The sequence below is a fragment of the Cydia fagiglandana genome, chromosome 13, assembly GCF_963556715.1.
Source record: "Cydia fagiglandana chromosome 13, ilCydFagi1.1, whole genome shotgun sequence".
Taxonomy (NCBI): Eukaryota; Metazoa; Arthropoda; class Insecta; order Lepidoptera; family Tortricidae; genus Cydia; species Cydia fagiglandana.
Window position 1 is genome coordinate 7,457,838 of NC_085944.1, and position 24,506 is coordinate 7,482,343.

The 24,506-nt window shown below is 39.6% G+C and overlaps 1 protein-coding gene and 1 long non-coding RNA gene across 2 annotated transcripts in view; one reads left to right on the plus strand and one right to left on the minus strand.

Moving 5' to 3' along the window:
• LOC134670171 (uncharacterized) overlaps nucleotides 1–24,506 on the plus strand; it is a 76,015-nt gene that overhangs the window by 24,304 nt on the left and 27,205 nt on the right. The gene's annotated exons all lie outside the window — the stretch shown is intronic.
• LOC134670169 (dual oxidase) overlaps nucleotides 4,936–24,506 on the minus strand; it is a 60,650-nt gene continuing 41,079 nt past the window's right edge. The window contains exons 8-29 of the mRNA XM_063527862.1: nucleotides 24,234–24,400; nucleotides 23,421–23,657; nucleotides 23,000–23,196; nucleotides 22,491–22,624; nucleotides 21,864–21,978; nucleotides 21,362–21,563; nucleotides 20,998–21,151; nucleotides 20,325–20,494; nucleotides 19,765–19,920; nucleotides 19,147–19,293; nucleotides 18,937–19,068; nucleotides 17,823–18,026; nucleotides 17,033–17,220; nucleotides 16,674–16,941; nucleotides 16,142–16,370; nucleotides 15,104–15,321; nucleotides 14,835–14,949; nucleotides 12,478–12,661; nucleotides 9,322–9,481; nucleotides 8,754–8,909; nucleotides 6,332–6,460; nucleotides 4,936–5,628 (exon numbers count right to left, since the gene is read on the minus strand). Coding sequence (XP_063383932.1) covers nucleotides 5,500–5,628; nucleotides 6,332–6,460; nucleotides 8,754–8,909; nucleotides 9,322–9,481; nucleotides 12,478–12,661; nucleotides 14,835–14,949; nucleotides 15,104–15,321; nucleotides 16,142–16,370; nucleotides 16,674–16,941; nucleotides 17,033–17,220; nucleotides 17,823–18,026; nucleotides 18,937–19,068; nucleotides 19,147–19,293; nucleotides 19,765–19,920; nucleotides 20,325–20,494; nucleotides 20,998–21,151; nucleotides 21,362–21,563; nucleotides 21,864–21,978; nucleotides 22,491–22,624; nucleotides 23,000–23,196; nucleotides 23,421–23,657; nucleotides 24,234–24,400 — 3,791 coding nt within the window. The 3' untranslated portion in view covers nucleotides 4,936–5,499. The remainder of the gene's footprint in view (nucleotides 5,629–6,331; nucleotides 6,461–8,753; nucleotides 8,910–9,321; nucleotides 9,482–12,477; nucleotides 12,662–14,834; nucleotides 14,950–15,103; nucleotides 15,322–16,141; nucleotides 16,371–16,673; nucleotides 16,942–17,032; nucleotides 17,221–17,822; nucleotides 18,027–18,936; nucleotides 19,069–19,146; nucleotides 19,294–19,764; nucleotides 19,921–20,324; nucleotides 20,495–20,997; nucleotides 21,152–21,361; nucleotides 21,564–21,863; nucleotides 21,979–22,490; nucleotides 22,625–22,999; nucleotides 23,197–23,420; nucleotides 23,658–24,233; nucleotides 24,401–24,506) is intronic.

Below are 24,506 nucleotides of genomic sequence, written 5' to 3' on the forward strand. Positions count from 1 at the left end.
TTGTGCATTGCATTACCCACTACCATGTTATATGGACGTTATAAAACTTATAAATTATAATTATAAGTTAACGAGGAGTACTATTGGGCTGGTTTTATGATAGCTCATGGTGTGGTCATTTTTGGCTATCACATGGCCACACTTCTGAAAAAGGGTCAAGTAGGTAATGCTGAAAATAACATTGCATTGCCTAACACCGGAATAGCAAAAACTTTTAACCTCCTCCTGACGACCCGCGTCCTATACGTCGTACAACCCCCATCATTTATCATCATTTAGCATCATTTAGCATCATTTTATTGGGGCGTCATAGGCCCCATTTTGGATTCTTTGTCAACTTGATAGAGTTAAATTTAAGCTGGCAAATATTGCTACCCGGTCGTCAGGAGGGTATAGTAACAGGTAAAATACTGTTTGTCAGATTTTACACCTCAATTAATGGCGCCAAATCAGTGGCGGATTTGCAGTCTCTGCCGCCCTAGGCCCCAAGCCCTGTAGCCGCCCCCCCCTTTCTCAGCACCCATCATATTGACTACATTTTGAGTTATTTCTTGTTATCATCATACATTTTTTGTCACAATTTGCCGCCCCTAATATCTTGCCGCCCTAGGCCCGGGCTTACTTGGCCTTAGGGCAAATCCAAATGCCTGCAATGCTGCGCCAAATAACGAGCTGTAAAAATTTCGAGGATTTTGCTAGAAATTGCGACTGCGACCTTAGGGGTTATGTAAAGCCTCACTTCAAAAGCGCCGCTGCGACAGTCATGATGCTAGATGCACGTACATGCTTTTCCTCGAAATATAGAGGTGCAATAGTGCGTTGACCTGGTGTGTCAAGAGACGCAGTAATGAGGGTCATTAGACAATCTTGTCATAATGTATGGGTACAGTGGGACGAACCTGGTGATTTATTACATAGATTTTCTGGAACCGGTTTTAAGATATCCTTAATTGTGGTGCAATTTTCCCTTAATTTGTGCTAATAACCAAGCTATATTAGGGCCAAAAACATTTCGAAGGAATAGATGCTGACAAATTAAGCCCGAACATATTAATAAACAATTCGAAAGCGAACCATTTGGGTTTGATATTTTTTTTTATATGAATTCCGTAAATGGATTTAAATTTTAGTTTTACCTAAATTCTTATTCTTTTTAGTAGGTACCTAATATGTTTGAGTGAAATAATATGTTTATCACAATGTATAAGAAATAATAAATCTGAAACGTCATTGACTGGACGGTAGAACATTAATTATTCTAAATATACCTTACTTGTAAATGATGCAAAGTAAGTAATGGTTTAAAAGTTTAAATACTTGCCTAACAAAAATGCACATTAAGCATTACACCCGTATATTTATTTTTTGTTGCGAAGCCCGTATACGAATACAACATGCGACATTAAGCACGATAATTTGCAAAAATATTTACATACGCATACGTGACCTAGTTGCTCAGGCCATTAAATATTTCTATAGAAAGACGTTAAATCCGTAATTATGTACAAACGAAGAACTAAAGTAAGTAGGTAAATGTCTGGTTAACATTAACAGTCATTGTTTAAATAAGTTGCTAAGTTACGAATACCAATCGTTTATTCTCTTTTTATTAAGAGTGTAACTAAGTTACTCGTAGGAGAAACCTCCTTTAACTATTACTATGTTTTTTTTTTAAACATAGTAATCTGAGTCGGCCCGAAAAATCCGGCCCTATTTCTCATTGCCCTAAAAACATTGCTATGAATGAATATTTGACAGTTATATACGTATATTCTACGATGAACTACCGTACCGTTACCTACCGTTATTCACACTAAATGAATGTAGTTTATTTACTATTTATTTTTCAGGGTGGAGTTTAGTGTAGATATAATGTGATCAGAACTGTTTTATATTTAAGAATTGATGTAAAATATATGTACCTAATGCAAAAATAAAAAAAAGCTACAAAGCCTCTTGCTATCATTAGGTACACCATATACGAGTAGAAAGTATTTGTACTTGTCTAATGCAGAGTCGTAGTCGGCAACAAATAGAAGTCTTCAAATAATATTATAAGAAAATTGTGACTGTTTATGTGTAATGTATGTATAACACGGATGATTTTAATGATCAAATAATGTGATAATATGTGTGCGTCCGTCTCTCTAAAGTAAAAAAAAAACATACGATTGTTTAATTAATTAGAATGAAAAACCTCGAGACTAGAATTACTTACAAACCTCGAAAGTCGAAACACATTCGAATTATAAAGTAATTATTGCTGGAAAAATTGAAATATTTCCATATTTTGATGGGCACCGAAAGGATGTGAATTACTGGCATGTTGCAACATCCCGTTTCATTTAAAATGCGGGCAGCAATAGGTGCAATATAATGCATTTGGCTGGCGCTTTGGCCTTAATTGCAAGAAGTGATTTGACTTCCACGCGGCCATGGAGACTGATGCGAATAATAGAGATTGTAAGACTTTAAGGACACGAGCTGGAGAAGGTGCCCGTCATTATTGTAAATGGGTGCGATGGACGATGTTAATGTGTTTTGAAAAGCTCTTATCCTCCAAACCTTAGGCTAACGGTCCAAGATATACTTAATAGTACGTATTCAGTTTAATAAATTCAAAGCATACTCAATTTGAATAAAGTTGCATTTGTTTTGTTTCATTCAATTACAAACAAAACATAATCAACTCTGTTTATATATAATATTTCCGTCATAAACTAGGAATCCTCTAGACCGACTTTAGAGCAATTATTTTATGCAACCGATGATGCCAAAAATGCGGGGGTGCGCGGGACGAGGTGAGCGAAGACCCGTGCCGTGATTGGTCCGTTCAAATACACGGACGTCACACAAAGACACTTTCGACTTGAACATGGAGTAAAATTACCGTATGCGTGGCAGAGGGGGTAGCGCGACTATGCTCAGTCTGGAGGATGTTTTGTCTGTGATTTCCGTATATCAAGGAAAATGACAGCGAACACGGCGGCGTCAACGCCGCAGCCGTGATGTCAAAAGCCACATGCCACCTTTACTGTTGCTATGTAACTGACGTATAGATGTCAAATTCCTTGGTAATTTACGCTGCAGTCGTTGCGATATTGATGTTGTGATTAGAACGTTCGCTCCCTCACTTGTTTGATCAAGGAGATTGACAGTGTGTTATGATTTCAGATTCCTGCTACATTTTTCAAAAAAATTTGGTAATTATAAAAGAATCAAAAATACGTTTTCTACTTTTTTTTTGCTAGAAATTGCATTGTTTTTGTTCTAAAAATAGATTCTTCATTCTCAATTTATCCGAAAATGATATATTACATGTCCTAATAGGCATACTTTTAGAGAAATGTTGCTCCAAGTGAAGCGCGGCGGCGTCGAACTTCCCCCCCTCCCCCCCCACTAAATGAGAGGTGGCTCTCGACGGCTCCCTGTCTGTATCTGCTCAAGACAAGCTAAGAATCAACTGTGCCAAGTTTCAGCGCATAGTCACAAAGTGCAAGGTGTCGTGTACTAACAAACCAGCTATAAGTAGGTCCTTGTTCCTACATTTCGTTTTACCGACTGTCATTTTACATTAGAAATTGAAAGAAATATAATAGGTTTAAGCTAAGTAGAAACTTTGGTACATATTTGAATTAGCTAGTAAGTTGTGTGGTAAGGCTTTTTCTAGGTAGTTGATACTTACAACTAGTTAGTTAGATTAGGTCAGTTATATAAGCTTATACTGCGTTGTAATTACTCTCACCATATAATTAATTTACTTCGGCCACGCTGCCCTTGCCCAATGCATTGTAAATGATTTGATAATTATGTCTTGTTTGTAAAACATAATGGCAGCGTGTCTTGAGCGGCAAGGCTGTTGTTTGCCTTTTACTTCGAATCAAGACTCAGCTCAAATGCAGACCATAAATAATTTTCAAGAGCACATGTCTAGCCACGAGGGAATTGTCCTACTTTTTAACTGCCAGTACGTACTGGCCTAATAGTGTAAAAGGCAATGTTAATTTATTAGGTACGCTAAATATTATGGACTAACAGCTAGGCCCGAAAATGGTTCATGTTAAAGAGGGTAAGTAAGATGAAGAGCTGCAAGATGACGGAACCAGTACTAGAGATGGTACATCTTATTCTTCCTCGCGTTATCAAGGCATTTTGCCACGGCTCATGCGAGCCTGGGGTCCGCTTGTCAACTAACCCCATGATTTGACGTAGGCACTAGTTTTTACGAAAGCGATTGCCATCTGACCTTCCAACCCACAGGGGAAACTAGGCGTTATTGGGATAAGTCCGGTTTTACTCACGATGCTTTCCTTCACCGAAAAGCGACTGGCAAATATCAAATGATATTTCGTACATAAGTTCGGAAAAATTCATTGGTACGAACCAGATTTGAACCCGCGATCTCAAGTTTGACAAGATTGTCAAGTTTCGTTGCTCTCATTATCTTGTACCATCAGCTGCAAAAGTGTATGGCGACTTTATCAATGAATTAATTCATAATTTCTCCATTCAATTTCGCAGCTCACTGCGCCATTTTCCGGCGCTAGCTTTCTATTCTATAAAACTGTGGTGGATTTTGTCTTTTTAGGTTTTGTTTCTTCAAATCGATACTAATTCCCAGACGTCGTAACTTTTACAGCATTTTTGGTGCAGCACTCCGCTGCACGGAATCGGTATAAACAATTTCAAGTTGAATTTTCAACCCTAATGATTAATTAGCATTCATTACGTTAATATTAACCTTAATTTATTATTACAGTTGGAATTATCTATACCAATTCCGTTAACACCACTCCGCTGCACCAAAAATGCTGTAAAAGTTACAATGTCCGCTAATTACATACTTAGCAGCTAGAGGAATTGTTTTATTTATAGGTATCACATTTTTAAATGGACACAAATGATAAAACTCGTTACATACAAACAATATTTTATTAAATAATATTTACAATTTAACGAACACAACATTAAATTTAAATATTCTAGCCGATCATTTTATTTACTTATATTTTACATTATTTACATAACATAGCTTCTTTCATCGAGTATTTCTTTAAGGTCGTACATATTTAGATAAGCAGATAAATGAATAGAATATTTTAACTACGTCTTTAAGCTAGGTCTGGTTTTGTACACGTAATAATGCGAGATTTGTTACTGTATTTGTACTAAATCGTTTGTATAAAAAAGTAAAAGTTCAATGATGAAACAAGTAAATGGGTTTAAGCGTATAATGAAATAAATAAATTATTTGTGAATTACCACTAGTTAGTATATTAACATATAACGGGACATAGAAGGTATTCTATAACACGTATAACGAGTACAGTGTCAAATCTGGGCTCTCGGTATGTAAACTTATCACCGTAATTTTCCGCGTAAAAAAGAAAAGCACTTGAGATAGCTACTAGATCTCTGAATATTTTACTATGCTGAATATTGTCATGGCACTATACTCGTTAAGTGTATTGGAAGCTCTAGCTTGGCGAGTCGGCTGGGCTAGCCGAAGTTCTCGAAGTGGTGTATGAAGTATGGCAGCCGACGCGTCCTGTTGACTTGCTCGCAAGCAGACATCACAGATTTGGTGAGTGGCCGTGGCCCACACGAAAACACGCCAATCTTCGACACCTGCGTGCAATATCAATAATTATACATACTACTTAATTAAAATGTATGTGATGTATATGTGACGTCCCACGGGTAAAGGTACCTTATGGGGGTTGGCGCTTACGTCGCATAACGCTGCAATAATATTGGAGCGGCGTTTATAATAGCGTAAGCGCCAACCGCCATAAGGTACCTTTACCCGTGGGACGTCACATATGAGCATGATATATTCATAAATGACTTAATTAGACATGGAGGGCCAGTCACCTACCTACTTTATTTTTCGCCGCTCGTATGTTTTAATGATGGTTAAAATAGGTGAAAGTAGTAATGGTTTTACCACGGTTATTATAATTTACGTCAGATGGCGTACAACCTCCGTATAATTTGCGTTACAATTACAAGTCTATTTGTCGAAGAGCCGTGCTTGCGTAACAGCTACGGAGGCAAGGCAGTCCGTTCCATCTGAACCATTAGTCCATTATCTAGAGTCGGATTCAGATTTTAATACTTCGAAACCAGTCTGAATTTTAGTAGTGTATTCCGCTCGTGCTTTTGCAATTCTCTCGCGCCAATTAAAAACACACCAAAATACTTTTCTCTATTTATTCTGTCATGCATTTGTCAGAGAGACAAGTAGGTACCTACCTAGGTACATCAAATCGTTTATTGTGTTGTGCCATAAGTAACCAACTAGAAGAGATTTAGCAACAGGGATACTCACGTAGCTGTGTTTTTTCTGGACGAATTTAAGGAAGGAGGACATGTCAGGCCGGCCGAAGTGATTTACCGCCTTCAGCCCGGTGAACATGGACGTGCGTGATAGACGCTGGAAGTGGTTCTCGCAAATATACTGCAACAAGAAAATAATATAATTTACAGACATAACTGATTAAGTTTTCACAAAGATTACCACATCATTATGCGATAGATCTTCGCCTGTGCTGATAGTTTTAAGGATTCTTAGTTAGTTAGCGCAGAACTTGCATGAAAAACATCGTTTAAATAAAGAAATTAGTTAAAGAGAACAATCATCATCATATAAGACGTCCACTGCTGAACATAGGCCTCCCCCTTGGACCTCCATACGTGCCGGTTGGAAGCGACCCGCATCCAGCGTCTTCCGGCGACCTTAACAAGATCGTCTGTCCATCTTGTGGGTGGACGTCCTACGCTGCGCTTGCTAGTCCGTGGTCTCCACTCGAGCACTTTTCGACCCCATCGGCCATCTTCTCTGCGTGCAATGTGGCCTGCCCATTGCCACTTCAGCTTGCTAATCCGGTGGGCTATGTCGGTGACTTTAGTTCGTCTACGGATCTCCTCATTTCTGATTCGATCACGTAGAGAAACTCCGAGCATAGCCCTCTCCATAGCTCGTTGAGCGACTTTGAGTTTTGAGATGAGGCCGATAGTGAAGGACCACGTTTCGGAGCCGTAAGTCATCCCTGGTAACACACATTGATTGAAGACTTTCGTCTTGAGGCACTGAGGTATGTCGGACGAAAAGACATTACGTAGTTTCCCGAACGCTGCCCAACCGAGTTGGATTCGGCGGTTGACCTCTTTCTCGAAGTTGGACCTACCTAATTGGACTACTTGTCCTAGGTAGATGTACGAGTCAACAACTTCGAGTACCGAGTTCCCAACAGAGACTGGGATGGGCACAACATTGGCATTTGACATAAGTTTCGTCTTGTCCATGTTCATTTTCAAGCCCACCCGTTGTGAAACTCGGTTGAGGTCATCGAGCATCATGCTGAGTTCCTCCATCGACTTTGCCATGACTACGATATCGTCGGCAAACCGAAGGTGAGTGATGTATTCGCCGTTGATGTTGATGCCAAGTCCTTCCCATTCCAGGAGCTTGAAGGCGTCTTCCATTACGGCAGTATACAGTTTCGGAGAGATAACGTCTCCCTGCCTTACGCCTCTTCGCAATGGAATCGCCCTCGTGCTCTGCTCCTGTACTCGGACCGACATGGTGGCGTTACTATACAAACACTTCAACACTTCGATGTACCGATAGTCAATATGGCATCGCTGAAGAGACTCAAGCACCGCCCATGTTTCCACCGAATCGAAGGCTTTCTCATAGTCCACAAACGCTAAGCATAATGGCAAGTTATACTCTTCGGTAAGGTAAAGGTAAAGAGAACAATAAACAATTACAATAAACAATTGCATGACTTTTCAAGAATGATTACTGCATCTGACGGTCTAGCAACTCTAGCATGAGTTGCGTTCTCGCGCGTTTCTCCATACATTAAGCGCGACTTCAAGTATGGACTCGCCTGTTGTTAGCATGACAGAAAATTGGTGGAGGTTTCCGTTTCTGAATTACATCTTCAAGTATTTTATAAGATAGGAAACTAAATAAACGATGACAAAACTCACCAGCATGGTAGTCTGAAGGTCGAACTTGTGGAAGAACTGCGTGATGAAGATGTGTATCTCGAGCACGTTGGTGACGTCCTTGCGCTCCACGTCGCGCAGCACGTCAATGAACCACTCGAAATGCTTGTGCGACGGACAGATCCACAGGAAGTACACCTGGTATGGAATATTACGATGACAAAACTCACCAGCATGGTAGTCCGAAGGTCGAACTTGTGGAAGAACTGCGTGATGAAGATGTGTATCTCGAGCACGTTGGTGACGTCCTTGCGCTCCACGTCGCGCAGCACGTCGATGAACCACTCGAAATGCTTGTGCGACGGACAGATCCACAGGAAGTACACCTGGTATGGAATATTACGATGACAAAACTCACCAGCATGGTAGTCCGAAGGTCGAACTTGTGGAAGAACTGCGTGACGAAGATGTGTATCTCGAGCACGTTGGTGACGTCCTTGCGCTCCACGTCGCGCAGAACGTCGATGAACCACTCGAAATGCTTGTGCGACGGACAGATCCACAGGAAGTACACCTGGTATGGAATATTACGATGACAAAACTCACCAGCATGGTAGTCCGAAGGTCGAACTTGTGGAAGAACTGCGTGATGAAGATGTGTATCTCGAGCACGTTGGTGACGTCCTTGCGCTCCACGTCGCGCAGAACGTCGATGAACCACTCGAAGTGCTTGTGCGACGGACAGATCCATAGGAAGTACACCTGGTATGGAATATTACGATGACAAAACTCACCAGCATGGTAGTCCGAAGGTCGAACTTGTGGAAGAACTGCGTGATGAAGATGTGTATCTCGAGCACGTTGGTGACGTCCTTGCGCTCCACGTCGCGCAGCACGTCGATGAACCACTCGAAATGCTTGTGCGACGGACAGATCCACAGGAAGTACACCTGGTATGGAATATTAATTAAAGATAAGTACCTGCTAAAGTTTAAAAAAAAGTTTTTGCATGAAATATACATAACAATGATCATATTCATGTGCATGTTGTCTTTCAGACGCAAGTAATATGTCGGTACCAAATAACCTACCAAATACCTTTATGAAAGTAACGGCACTATTATATGAAAATAATAGGGATGTTTTGTAGAAATAGGTTTTTTTTATGATCGCTTTTAATCTGATCTATTATTACCAAAAATATAAGTAAGTAACACCAAATAATACTTTCATCAGTCCTTACAAAACCTTTTTTATTTATTTTATTTTATTCGAGATCCAACAGCTATGATATCAACATAGAAATTATAGTAGTTACAGTTAAACTAACAGGTAGTACTTATACTAAGGTTTTAACCATACCTTTTTACACGCAACTCCGGAGTACCGATTGGTAGAGGTGCCAAAGACGAGATCGTTGAGGATGGACGCGTAGGGCGTCACTCCGATGCCGCCGCCCACCATCACCGCCACCTCGAACTTGTACCAGTCCTGGTTTCCACCACCGAATGGCCCTTGGATTCTATACAATCAAAACAAAATATACTTCGATTCTATCGTCGTCAAACAGCTTTAGAATTAGATAACTACATTTCCTATTGAACATTATATGTATTATAATACTAGGAAACCAGTTAAATAGGGCTACAAATATAATGACCACCAAAAAATACTTTGGTACCCTAAATAAAAAAATAATGCTTACCAAAAAAAATTACTGAACACCAAAAAAATAAGGCCTAAAAAAACAAAAGTACCACCGTTTTAATTACGACTGCCCTGCAAATTGTATTCAAATACCAAATATATTGAATGACCACCAAAAATCATTAATGATCACCAAATCTTGAAGACCAAATTAATGCGATATGTTCACCTAAATAAACCACTATGATTACCAAAAAAAGTAAACTGATGCCAAAATTACTAGCCCCTCCCGCTCAACCCTCCGTACCCCGCACCGCATACCTACCTAACCTAACCTACTTTTCTAGTAGCATTTCGTTATGCTTCTAGAAAAGTAAGTAAGTAGTAAGTTAGCACTGCGACCCTTACAGAAACGAAATGCTACTATAAAAGTGGCTTAGGTTAGGTTAGAACTGCGATCCTCACAGAACTGAAATGCTACTAGAAAAGTGGATTAGGTTAGGTTTCAACTGCTACCCATACAGAAACGAAATACTACTAGAAAAGTGGGTTAGGTTAGGTTTGAACTGCGACCCATACAGAAACGAAATGCTACTAGAAAAGATGGTTAGGTTAGGTTTGAACTGCGACCCTTACAGAACCAAACTGCCATCAGAAAAGTGGGTTAGGTTAGGTTTGAATTGCGACCCTCACAGAAACCAAATGCTACTAGAAAAATGGGTTAGGTTAGGTTTGAACTGCGACCCTTACAGAAAAGAAATGCTACTGGAAAAGTGGGTTAGGTTAGGTTCGAACTGCGACCCATACAGAAAATAAATGCTACTAAAAAAGTAGGTTAGGTTAGGTTTGAACTGCGACCCTTACAGAAAAGAAATACTATCAGAAAAGTGGGTTCGGTTAGGTTTGAATTGCGACCCTTACAGAAACCAAATGCTACTAGAAAAATGGGTTAGGTTAGGTTTGAACTGCGACCCCTACAGAACGAAACTGCTGTCAGAAAAGTGGGTTAGGTTAGGTTTGAATTGTGACCCTTACAGAAAAGAAATGCTACTAGAAAAGAGGGTTAGGTTAGGTTTGAACTCGACCCATACAGAAAATAACTGCTACTAGAAAAGTAGGTTAGGTTTGAACTGCGACCCTTACAGAAAAAAAATGCTACTAGAAAAGTGGGTTAGGTTAGGTTTGAACTGCAACCCTTACAGAAAGAAATGGTACTAGAAAGTGGGTTAGGTTAGGTTTGAACTGCGACCCATACAATAACGAAATGCTACTAGAAAAGTGGGTTAGGTTAGGTTTGAACTGCGACCCTTGCAGAAACGTAATGCTACTAGAAAAGTGGGTTAGATTAGATTAGAACTGCGACTGTTACAGAAATAAAGCTTCTAGAAAAAGGTGACGAAGTGGATTAATTAATTTAATAGTATTATATTAAATATTTGCACATTTTTGATAAAAATGTGGTTACAATTTTGGTGGTCATTTACTATTTTTGGGTTTACAATGATTATTTTGGAGTAATTTGCTTTAATAGGATAGCAAGAATTAAAAATTTGGTTATAATTTTACATTAAAATGGAGTTCTAATTTTGGTGGTCATTTACTATTTTTGGGTTTACAATGATTATTTTCGTGTCATTTTATTTAATAGGATAGCAAGATGTAATAAATTTGGTTTTCATTTCACATTAAAATGGGGTTTGAAATTTGGTAATCATTTACTATTTTTGGGTTAATAATGATTAGTTTGGTGTCATTTCCTTTAAAAGGATAGTAAAATGACATAAAATTGGTAATCATTTCACATTAAAATGGTGTTATAATTTTGGTGATCATTCATTATTTTAGGGTGGTAAAATATATTTTTTTGGTATTAAATACTAAATCTGGTGATCAGTTAAATAGCAGCCGTTAAATAGGTACTAATAGCTACATATTAAATCGCATCCAGGGGTTTGTTTCACTTCAGCTCTTTATGAACTTATGAAAGTCTTTAAAAAAACTCTTATTAAGTATTATTAGTGTACGTACATAGTCTTGTACGTATGGTGAAAACCGGGAATTCCCGGTTCCGGTACTGTATTTGTATAGAAAACCAGTACCGGGAGCATTCCCTAGCTCGGAGCAAGAGCAATTAGAAGCGATATCCTGCGACCTCGCGTTCGGCATACATCTTCATGTTTCCTTAATCCGAAAATATTCGAAGGCCCTAAATAGGAAAACCTTCTGCATTAATACCTAATCAATAAGTATTACAAAGTTTATATTCGAACAAAAACAACAAGAACGAGAAAAAGGTATTTAACGTAATCATACGAGTAGAACTAGAATTTCATCTACAGTCAAAAGCAATGAAAACCGGTAACTTTTAAACAGCTTTTAATTTAAATCATATTTCATACTACAAAGTGGTCCATGTTAATTGCTCTTGAGTGTAATTCGTGACTGCGACATTAGATGCAAAGACACCCATAATCATGTGCACTCACTTGCTTGGGCAATGCTTTGCTAACATATTTGTGAAATATTATCATATTTACGAGGTCACTAGTTGGCGACCTCTAATGACTTAATGAGTTCCATTTTTTAGAAGAAACTTTCAAGTAGGTAAAGTTACGTTACATAATATTTTAATAGGATATTATTATACTGTATTAAAAAAATGTACACCATGCAGGAAATAAAGCACCAGATAATTAAATGAAACACACAGATAGGAGTTATTTTAAACACAATCGGATAGAAATATAAAAAGTAGGTGAGTTGACCGTGTCGTCACGATGTTGTTTCATATAAATTCTAGAAATATGTAGACAAAACCTTCATGCATGGTCAATAACAGAATAACAAAAAAATACGAATAAAATACGTTACCTTATCTTCGGATGATCTTCAGGGTTGTAATTGCAGGGGTCAAAGTAGTTCCTCAACTTCCACGTCCACGGCCCCTGTGCCTTGATGTGGCAGGAGAGGAAGTTCTCGTGTGGCGCCGATGTCAGCGTGAACGAGTGGAACTCCTCCTTTTTGAACGCCGTGCACGCTAGGCGGACCCACTGACCTATTATAAAGATTCCATTTTATGCCTGTCCATTATACAGGTTGAAATTTTAACCACCGTTCATACTCTAAGTACATAGTGAATTTATAAGTCATATTGAACAACTTTTATCATAGGACCAATGCCGAAATCGCGAAAAAAATGTTGGCTGTTTCATACATTCCGGCTGATGTGATGCCGCTGATTTCTATCCTCCTAAGGCCCAGCCATACAAAAGAAAAATGCAAAATTTGCCACAGAAATTTTAACCAACAATGTAGAAAGTAGAGTTGATTTTGCGTTGTTCAAAAACTAAACGAAACAAAGAAAAAGCAACTCTGTTCCAATCGAATATGATTTAAATTTCATTGAACTGAATAAGTACTATAGGTAGGACTTTGGGCCTTAGGAGGCTATGGGACAGCCAATTGTTTTTTCGCGAGTTCGGCATCAGTCCCATAGTAAAAGTTGTTTGGTATGACCAATAAAATCACTACGCAGAGTATGAACGGTGGTAAAAATTTAACCTTGTATGCCACTATCTATGGTCGCGCTTATAGACGAAAAGTTGCTCAAAAATTTCAGTTTATGACGCTCTTAATCGTGAGGTGTTAAATAGTAACAATTGCTTTCTCAATTCATAAACGGGCGGATTATATGTCCATTGGACTTACAATGGCCAGATTAGGCTAAACGGATCCATAAAACACATATTATGTGAACAATTTTAGGGTTATGCTTCAATATAAAGAATTATTATAAAGATTTATTATTTGTGTCTTCCATAACATGTACATAAGTATAGGTACTAACTTAATCTATGGAATCGGAATATTTACATTTAAACGACATCTTTGACACACATCGCCATCGGATCGTAAATTTATGTTAACGCTACCTTTAGTCAAATACGGAGCGGTGAACATCAAACCGCGCCTTACAACTATTATGGTCAATTCACCATAACCCGTTAATGGTAAATTGAATCTATTAACGTTAGATTAACTAACAACACTAGGAATAATAGACTACCAATATAATAAAATTATAAAATACCAATAGATAGACACCGCATTAGGAACTGGTTACGAAGACTCTCACGGCCCAATTCGAATGCTTTCAAGTTCTAGTTCAAGTTCAAATACTTTATTGATGTAGCAACAAGCACTTATGAATAGTAGGTATAGTAACAGCACCAGTCATGGGACATTTAAGAGGGAATTTGGAGTATTTGTGATATTTCCCTAATACATGTGAATGGTCTACCGCTTAGCGTATTGAAAGATGAAAGTCCTACCCGTCTTTCATGTTTCAGGCGTGTTGTATCAAAGATACTGCAATGAGTTTCCACATACTTAACAAATTAAAACTATGCTATTTTTCTCCAGTCATGGACACCAAAGCTCCAGTAATGGGCCCCCCAGTAATGGACACTGCTCTATCAGTATAAAATATTGAAATAGGTCATCAGATCTGGTCCATGTTATCATAATATTGCATTATCATCCGATTTGCATATTTAATTACGAATACAAAATTTCAAATCAATCGGAAAACGGGAAAGTGGCTCAAACTCGGCTACCAAGATTTGACCCACACTAAAAAACGATATTAATTTATCCGAAGTCCGAGCATACCTCCTGGTTGACATATTTCGTAACTACATTTTACTTCTGTATTGTTTAAACATGAAATGATGGCATGGCAAGCATCATTATGTAAATTGCCCATTATAGGAGGTATGCAGTTTTACAGCTCCTATAATGGGATTGGGCCAAATACCACTATTTTTTTTACATCTGTGGAGTCACAACATAGTATGTTGTATACCTTATCTCATGGTAAATGCAATTAACAAAACACATTCTAGTTTTCATCAAGTATTAATTAATTAAAATTTAATAAATTAACTCATCTCTTTTAGCGAAGTTGTTAAGAATTCGTAGTGGTATTTTTTTTCAGTGACACGACAACTTTTGGGTTGACGCCAATTTCTTAAAAAACAACCAAATTTAATAAAAATTCAAACTGAAACAGCTCTAGGACTCTTATTTATGATAATATACAGGCAGTGTTTATAAACTACTTTTAGACACTTATTTTACAGGATTTGTGGTTTTTTGTCCCATTACTGGTTCCACGCCCATCATAGGGTACACTACTTATTTGTATCAGAAAAGTAAACTATTTTTACCTGATAGATACTTCAGATTAGGAGGTCTGTAAAATTTGATTTTGATGACATCTGAGGGCAGCATTTCCGTTTCTTGGACATCTAATGCCAAGTATTTTGTTCGAAGCGACACTACCTGGCAACCAAAAAAAAAACATAAGTATATAAATATTAAATGAAGTTCACATGAAGTAATATTAATGGACCTAGTTTATACGATAAAGAAAATTAAACGCTACTAACGCGTAAGGCGCGGTAACTAGGCGCGTAATCCTTGTACCATAGCTTACCTTATCCAATGTGTATATAACAGCGGGTCCAAGGAAGAATATCCAGAAACGCGGGGCGCCAGTGAGCCGCGCGAGACCATGGACCAGACACAGCGCGTACAGCGCGACGTGCAGCGAATGCGCGCGCCAGAACCAAGGGTATGCGCGCTTGCGGATCGTCGGGTGCGCGAACACGAAGATTATGCACATTATCACGAACAACAGCACTCCAGAAATGCCTGTTAATAAAGACATGATATCACTAAAGCTGCATGCAGTACCTAGTAGAAGTTTGACATAAAAACTTTCACTAGTCCCTAAAGTACCACTTCTGTATCCTACTAACAGAGATATATATAACTCCGTATAAGATAAATAAAGTCTAAGAAAAAAACATGCCTCGGAAATAGAGAAAAAGTCATTCTCGAATAGATGGCGCACACACCTTTGGCCTATTTTCGGCTAGATGGCGTTGACAATCAGTGAAAGAACATGGGTCAGTATGAAACAATAAAAATTAAAAATCATTTATCCGTAAACATATTTTGATTAATTTATACATTTTCAATTTTATTTTAAGTTTTAATCGTGTGTCGATAGATGGCAGTAAATGTACTGTGACTACAAAATATACTTTGGCAATAGCCCTCTATACTATCTATTCTCTTTGCTACTATGTAAATAAACTGCATGGCCAGAGTCTTAGAGCATTTAATAGCTGGAGTCGCTTTAAGAGGCCCTCTGCCGAAAAACTTGCACAATTGTGCAAACTTTTGTATGGACTGACATGGCTATTTGTACGTTACGTATTACGATATGTAGAAAAAGCAATACATTTGAGGTCCCCTTCCCTCGCAAAAATCGGCAGAATGTTTCGTACAGAAAATGACAGCCATGACGTCTCCAGTTACTAAATGCTCTAAGGCCTGCTTGTGTTTTCTCGATTAGTACAGTCAACTTTCAGAAAGAAAAAGATGCGCCAACATGAGGGTATGATGGGAAGCAGTGATCCATACTAAGGCAATCAGAAAGAAATAATCAAGAAAGTACTTTTTGTACCTGTTACTGTTTGGAACACCCAATAAGTGATCCCCGGTCTGAAGTCAGAGGTGAAGTGAACCTCCTTGGTAAGACAGCGCAGGTTCTCGACGGGCTGCGTGGACACGTGGTAGAAGTTCACCATGTGTCCCGCCGTGTGCAGAAGTGAGAAGAACAGGGCAGTGCACGCCACGATCTTGTGGAACTGGATGCTGGAGTCCAGGGGGATGTATTGTTGGATGCTGAATTCCTAGGTGAATTAAAATGCCTAACTATATTTTATCGGAAAATGGATTTGAATAGTTATTGAGTTTAATTTAACTTGAGATTGAATTAAATTAAAATCTGAAGATACTCCAAAAGAAGGATTTAAAAGAGTTACGTAGACATAGGAGTGATAGCTCCAGCAGGGCCTGCTGAATTTTTGCTGGTGGTTTTTTCCAAAGTTAACCAATGTTCGGTACGTATAGTTTAGTAGATACATTAATCAAATATATTTTCATGAATTTCATGGTAAATTAATATAACTAGGTATCATAACTACAAAAAATACCTTTAGTTTGGTTAACAAATTCCTGGACATTGTCAGTAGTAGCAGACTGTAGCAGAATGACAGGGAGGCAGCTGACCCTCTTGTTATTGCTATTCCGACGCCCATGATGTGCCTCAGATCCAGATGTTCTGACATGAAGGAATAGTGCGCGAAGCGTTCTACGAACAGCCCTATGGTTACGACGTAGAATATAAAGAGGTAAAAGATATTCTGTCGATTCTCTTCTAAGAATGTTGTTAAGTAATCCCATTTCAGAAGTAACCAGTGTCTGAAAAAAAAAATTTACAAGTTAAGAAAAAAAAAATTATTAGAAAAGTTACTTAGTATAATCCTCATCCTTCGCATCGTATTTTTTTTACCTGGATTGTTCCATTGAGGGTTCAATATGGAAGCTAGTCATCCTAGCTACGTTTGTGGAGGTGTCCAAGAAGTTCTGTTTGGCGCCTTTACAATCTAACCCGATTGCTACAAACTCTCCCTTGTACTCTTTCATCATCACTTTGAAATCGGAATATGTAAGATGATCTTTATGTTGAAGCCCGGCATCCTAAAATAAATAATACAATTGTTAAACTCTCTCGTAAATCTTCAATTCATTTGAATTATAAAGTTTACTTAAGAGATAATTTAAGTATTGAAACAATCTGTTTTAGTGTGCGTACAAATTCAATTGTTAGGCAAAGTTTCTAATTGCTAAGTAGTTTTCGTAGGTAATTAAAGGGATCCATAAGTTATGGGCCATAACCAATTCAGCAAAAAAGTTATGTGAAGTGAAGCTAGGAATGTACACATAAAGATGGGTGTACCTACTACATTTTTTTTAAATTACTATGCATATTTAGGTAATAATCTAAAACATGGAAGATATTTCGATTATTTGAAATTTCCCTTAGTCACAGAATAAATAAACCCCAGTCGAAATAGCTCCCTGCACCTTATTATGTAATGTGACGATAAAAAAATGAGAATTTGTCTTGTTTTTTATAACCCGTATTCTAACCCCCTTTACATATAAAACTCATCATCAAACACACAGTCAAAATGACAATAGGGGTAAATTATCAACATTTTGTTAGATTTGACAAAAGCTTATGAATAACGCCATAAATTTGTAGACTGAATTAAATATGCTTAAAGCCAGATACTAACAGAGAACATGCCATCGATGAGCTCGGTGACGTGTTCGTCCCTCAAGGATGTGGTGCGCGCGATCTCGACGAGCGACCGCAGCATCTCGCTGAGCTCGCCCTTGTCGATGACTCCGTTGCGGTCGTTGTCGCACATGTCGAAGATGATCCGCAGCTTGTCGTCCGTCGCGCCTCGGGAGAATAGCACTACCGTGTCTAAAAATTCCTGTCAAAAATTACGGCTCACGTGAGAGGCGTTCTATGTTCATCATCATCATCAGGCTATAGTAGTCCACTGCTGGACAAGGACATAGCCCTCCCCTAAAGAGCGCCATAGCTTGCCGCATCCAGCATCTGCCTGCAGTCTTTCGCAGATCATCATCCCATCTGGTCGAAGGGCGTCCTACACTACGTTTGGTTGTCGGTTGTCGGTTCTTCGTGCGATATGGCCAGCTCACTGCCACTTCAGCTTGCTAGTTAGTTCTAAGTTAGTCAGTCAAAAATCTTTTGATAATCAAGCGAACACTAATTGCATCAAGCGTCGTCCTTTACTGTACAGTACGGATATATTACTTTTTTTTCGTATCATACAACTCATATACGTTATGGCCACACCAACATACTTGTAAGAAAGGGACGGCCATGATGACATTGATGACAGACGATAAAAGTTCGTCCATCTAAGGCTTCTGGACTAACGAAATTACTTTTTTTTAGGGTTCCGTACCCAAAGGGTAAAACGGGACCCTATTACTAAGACTTCGCTGTCCGTCCGTCCGTCTGTCCGTCTGTCTGTCACCAGGCTGTATCTCACGAACCGTGATAGCTAGACAGTTGAAATTTTCACAGATGATGTATTTCTGTTGCCGCTATATCAACAAATACTAAAAACAGAATAAAATAAAGATTTAAGTGGGGCTCCCATACAGCAAACGTGATTTTTGACCAAAGTTAAGCAACGTCGGGCGTGGTCAGTACTTGGATGGGTGACCGTTTTCTTTTTGCATTTTTTTTCCGTTTTTTTTTTTGCTTTATAGTACGGAACCCTTCGTGCGCGAGTCCGACTCGCACTTGCCCGGTTTTTTTAAATATATGAAGTAAAAATTGCTCATAATACTTATGAAGCACATAGGTACCTGGAAAGATATCCGTCCATCGCTGTCCTTGTCGACGATGTTAAACATTTTCTTGACAAAAACAGCATCAGCTTTCATACCCAGCGCACTTGCAAATTCAGACTTTGACAATGACGTCCTCATCACAATAGACTAAAAAGAAAGTTGATATTATTAAGTATTATATTTATTATAATGATTTAGTATAAATAAAACGATGTGTTATGTTACCTCTGGGTCGGCGTCTTCATTTTTCCTTCGCTTTTCTCCGGGTGCAAGACCGAACGTAATGGCGTATGCTTCTCTGAAGAAATGTTCCAGTTTGCGTTGCCTGCGTTCACGTGTTTCTGCTGTCGCTAATATTTGTTCACGGCGCCCCTATAAAATAGTATGACATGTAGATATTCGGATTGTTTCCTGTCAAAAAATTATCGTACATAAAAAATACCTTCTTTTCATAAATAGTAGTACCCGATGCAGGAGTGATCAACTGATCATATATCAAAATACCTCTTTGACGCTATTTTACCCTATGACCCTATGACGTCCCTTCTGCATAGTTACGATGAAATAAGTGAAAAAGATAGTGATAGTGAGGAAGATAGGGACCGTGCGTGTTGGAAGATTTGCCATCTTGTGGCTTAAATCGGAAACAAACTTGACATGGACACTTAAAGTAGGTGCTGCCCTCTACAGTTCACGCTAATTGCAGCTATCTAAGCAGGGTCCATCTCTGATATTGGCGTCATGCTCACGCGGCACTCGAAACAGCAAGAGCAGCCATTTATGGCTCGCTCTCGCTCACGTGTCCTGTTACATTTTTATTTTCTAACTGGAAAGGTATACTACCTGGTTGAGGTTAAGAGCCTTCTTGTGTTGTGCGAGGAAGGCGTCGAGCTTGACGAGGAACTTGCGGCGTGATGCGGCGGAGTCCATTTCCAGCACGAGGTCGTGTTCGCGCGGTGCTCGTATCAGCACCAGTGGCCGCTTGCTGTTGCGCGTGTCCTGAATAAAATTGTATGGGTCAGCTTTGTTATTTATATTAATAGGTACCAACGACTTACGAACGTTTACAAACTTAACAATCTTCATCATCATCGATACCATATTATATGACCTAATGCGGAAAACACAACACAACACAACTTATAAGCTTCCCAAGGATGCAGGTTTCCTTACGAAGTTTTCCGAATCCATGCTTTGCGCCAAATGAAAAGCAACTGGTCAAAATCAAATGATATCTCTTATACTAGTCCCGAAAAAATTATTGGTCACGAGGCGGGGTAGGATCTTGCGACCTCTGATTTGGAAACCTCACGCATTACCACTTACCTATCTTAAAATATCATCCCGTTAATTGAGCAGTACCAGTTGAACCAATAGATGGATAACCCATTTTGTCTACAAACCTGGCTCTCCAGCACCGTGAGCTGCTCGGTGTGGTGGAGTGGCACGGTGCGCAGTTTGTCGCCCTTCCTGTCCGTGACGTGCAGCGCCGCCTCCGGCCCGAGACGCAGTTTCACCAGCCGCTTGTGTGACGCGTGCACCCATTCGCGGCAAACCATCTTGTCAACTGAACCTAAAAATACATAATTGCCAGTGTTGCCAACTCGGATTTTGAAAAAATGCTAGACTTATGTCTAGATTATGCCAAAACTATGCCAAAGTTTTTTTAAATATGCTAAAAAAAATGCTTAAATGTCAACTTGAAATTAGATATTTAAAACACATACATTTTTCAAATTTATTGCCTTTTTCTACTGACAAGATCTGCTTGACCAACTTTATATAATCCGTCGACGTCCATCCGTCCACAAAAGTCAAAATTCATATGAAAATATGAACCACATAAGGCGATAGCGCATGTTGTTGCTGCCAATTTGGTGCAAACTTAGCTTAGACTAAATTATGCTAAAAAATATGCCAGATGCTAAATGGAAAATTTTGGTGCCAAAGCAAGTGAAAATATGCCAGATCTGGCATCAATTATGCCAAGTTGGCAACACTGATAATTGCTTCGATTATAACTGATCTTAAAATTTGTTAAAAATATTTTACCTTGCATTATTTTTATGTAGGTACCTTTTTGCTGCGAATTCTTGATTTGCTCCTGCTGTATCTTGAGCTTCCGTCGTCGGCTGTTCTGCAACTTCACCACGCCGTATCCTGCACCCGCGCACAATATCGGCACAAACACCAGCGCCAGGCACGTGTAGATGTACGCGAACTCGTTTCCCTGTAAGACAAGAGTAAAGTTAGGGCAGTCTATTGAGGCCTGCAACTCCAGAGGTGTGTTGTTAGAGGCGCGTAATCTGTATGTTTCATGGAAGAAAACGAACACTGTAGATAATTGCAAAAAAAACCGGAAGGCGGAAATTGGAAAGTATATGGTTTTACTGCAAATAAGTTATGTTGGTAAGTATCTTGGTAGTGAGTAAATATTTACCTCGAAATAATCGTAGCCTCTAAGGTACTTGCAGGGCGCGAGTTTAGACGCATTGAGCTGGTAGGGCTGCGGGCACGGATCACCAGCGTTCCAGTGAAACACGTCTCGTTGGATGTCGTGCGGCCCCACCGCCGTGCTGTTCACTATGATGTCCCATAGGGTGATGTGTCGGAGCTCGTCTATCTCGTCTTGTGTGAATATTCTAGGACATAAAGGTATGGTTAAAAACACACACACTGTGTAGTTCTTTTGCATCAAATTACGTGTTTTTTTCCCGTGGATTTTCTCAGTTTATACTGTAGATGTAAGTAGTGAATAGTTAGTTTCCATCGTATTTTCACGGAAACGTACAAGAATGTGTCTTGTTATTTCAGTCATTCTCTTAAAATACTATGTAAAAGAATTATGGACTACATCTGTATAACACTAATTTCAGTCGGAAAAACAAAAGTAACCTAAGTTTTGACTTAAACCTGACGGAGACTCTAACATTGAAGCTTACCCATTTTGATTGTTTTCGAACCAGAATCTATCAGCGTCCCGAATCCTTGTAAATTGATCAATGATTATTGCCCTGAATAGTTCACCAGGATGTCCAGTTGACTCTAACATTCCACCTGTAAGAATAAACATAATTGCGATATAATTAACTCCAGCTACTTGCGCTAGTCTATATATTAACGCAAACTCTTTTCAAGGAGATCTATGAAAGGATTAAGTTTGCCTTCGAAGTTACTAATGATCTGCATTTTTCTCGTGTTACTTTAGAACTACGTACTAATTATATAGCAGGTTGTAAGTAGAACCATTTTCAATCATGTACCTACTACTGATCGGGTTTCGTGGGATACGCCTAGAGTTTGTGGCGCCACTGTGCCAGCGCCGCAGTTTTCTTTATCTGTGGCAGTACCTAGATACTTACTGCCCTTTATAATCTGTGCTCTCTTCCCTGTCAAGAACGCACGGTGCCGGCAGACATTTTGTACGCTTAGGAAAAAGCTGTATCTTTGAAGAAATACACAATCGATTCTACATCGGAGTTTTAATGAAAAAGCCCCTCAACGCTAGGAAGGCTAGGGTTTCCAACAAGTTTTTTGCAAGTAACTCTTAAAACTGGATTGTTTCTTACCTATATAGACGTCAATGTTATCAAGGCGACCTTCGTAAACTTGAATCAGTCGCTGCAGGAGTTCAGGGTTATGTTCAAATAACTCAGGGTTAATCTCATTAAACGTCTTCACTTTCTTCAAACCAAAGTATTCTCTGTAAACAAAAAAAGTTTTTTAATTCTGAAGTACTTATTAATAATAATAGGCCTTTTCATCTGTGTCGGATGTTTTAAGCAGCATCCCGGTAACGACACTTCCGTTCGTGGCTGTATAGCCCTATGCGGGAGATCTACAATGACACACATTTAAGTATTTTATCCGGGATATGCTTAGGTTGCGAAATTAGATACCTGCCGTGCCGAGGATTCCCCACAGCTCTATGACAAACTTATATGGTTGACAACTCAAATGTCATATTTCTTTAATTAAAAGCACCTTGTTTGTTTTAACACCTTGGTCTGAATATTACCTAGTCAATGTAGTCCAAGAGACTGTTGAGCGATATCATGATGATCCATTAAGACCGTACCTGGCGGTATTGTAGTCCGGGAGCCCGTTGTCCCTGCCTCGCATGATGTTGAGCGCGCCGAGATCCCGTCGCGAGAACTCCATAGGCCCGAACAAGTTGTCCCGAACATCGGAGCAGAGTAGCGCATCTTCACGCTCCGACAGCTGCGACGCCATGCCCATCAGCACTTCTTCTATTGGAACTTGCGACATCACGTCCTGAAAACATGTCGCGGGATCGTTACACGGATACCAGTATCAGCTTGTAATACTCTACTAAGTCTGACACAGTTTGAAAAGACTCCTGCCGGACCTGCCCTTCCAGTGTCCGCTTCCTGCGGTAGTTTCCATCACGCAGCAGGATCAGCTCGTGATCAACATGGAATAGGTAACTGTAGGGGTATAGGTAACTACCAAGTGGCTTAAGAGCTTTGTTCACTTACGTTGCCATCCCACCAAGTCTGACATAATCTGATAGCGTCATGGCCTCCTGGAGCTCGGCTGTAGCGGCAGTTTCTGTCACGAAGAAGAATGGCTGGCGGGACCAGTGTGTGGCCAAAACGGAAGGCGGCCGTAGCGAACGCGTGTGACACGCCCGGAGCCACCTCGGCTCTGTAGCCCTTGTATGATGGAATTGGGACTCCGAGGAACGCTGGCACGTATTCGTAAAGGATGATGTTCTGAAAAATAATGAATGACTTTATAACCTACTGACGTTGCAAGAACGGGGTGTTTCTAATAAATAGAGCTTAAGTATTGCCTTTGTAGTTGGACAAATATATCTACTCAAATGTAATCGTTATCGTAAATTATACTTTTGCTTCCAGTCACCATTATAAGAAAGTGTCAATAGATTTTTTATTATCATATATACATTGGTCGTTGTAAAGCCGTTTAAGTCTAAGTTCAAATTAAAATAAGGCAATACCGCGTTGAGTAAACAAAGAAGAAGAAAAAAAACATGATCTCGAATTCCGACGAATTCCTGGCCCACTAGAAGAGCTACTTGTCGCTCCAGTCGGGGTGCTGGCGTTAGACGGCAACGCACGCGGCGACCTCGTTGTGCCAACTAAAGAGCAGGATTCTGAATATCGTCATGGTGATTATTTACCTGTAAACTGGCGATGACGATCCTCCTGGCTCGCTGGAAGAGCTGCTCGTCGCTCCAGTCGGGGGGCTGGCGGTGGACGTGTGCGGCGACCACGTTGTTTCAACAAAGGAGAAAGATCCTAAATGTCGTCGTGGTGATTATTTACCTGTAAACTGGCGATGACGATTCTCCTGGCCCGCTGGAAGAGCTGCTCGTCGCTCCAGTCAGGGTGCTGGCGGTGGACGCGCGCGGCGACCACGTTGTGCCAGCGCAGGAGTAGAATGCCAAACGTTACCATGGCTGGGTTTTGATTTGTTCGGGGATCTCCTAGTACTGGAATTTAGATAAAAAGGGTTGGAATACATAAAGTTGTCAGATCTTTTAAATTTAGACTTAAGTAGTAAAAGTGAAAATATCGTGATCTTAAATTGTAAGATTC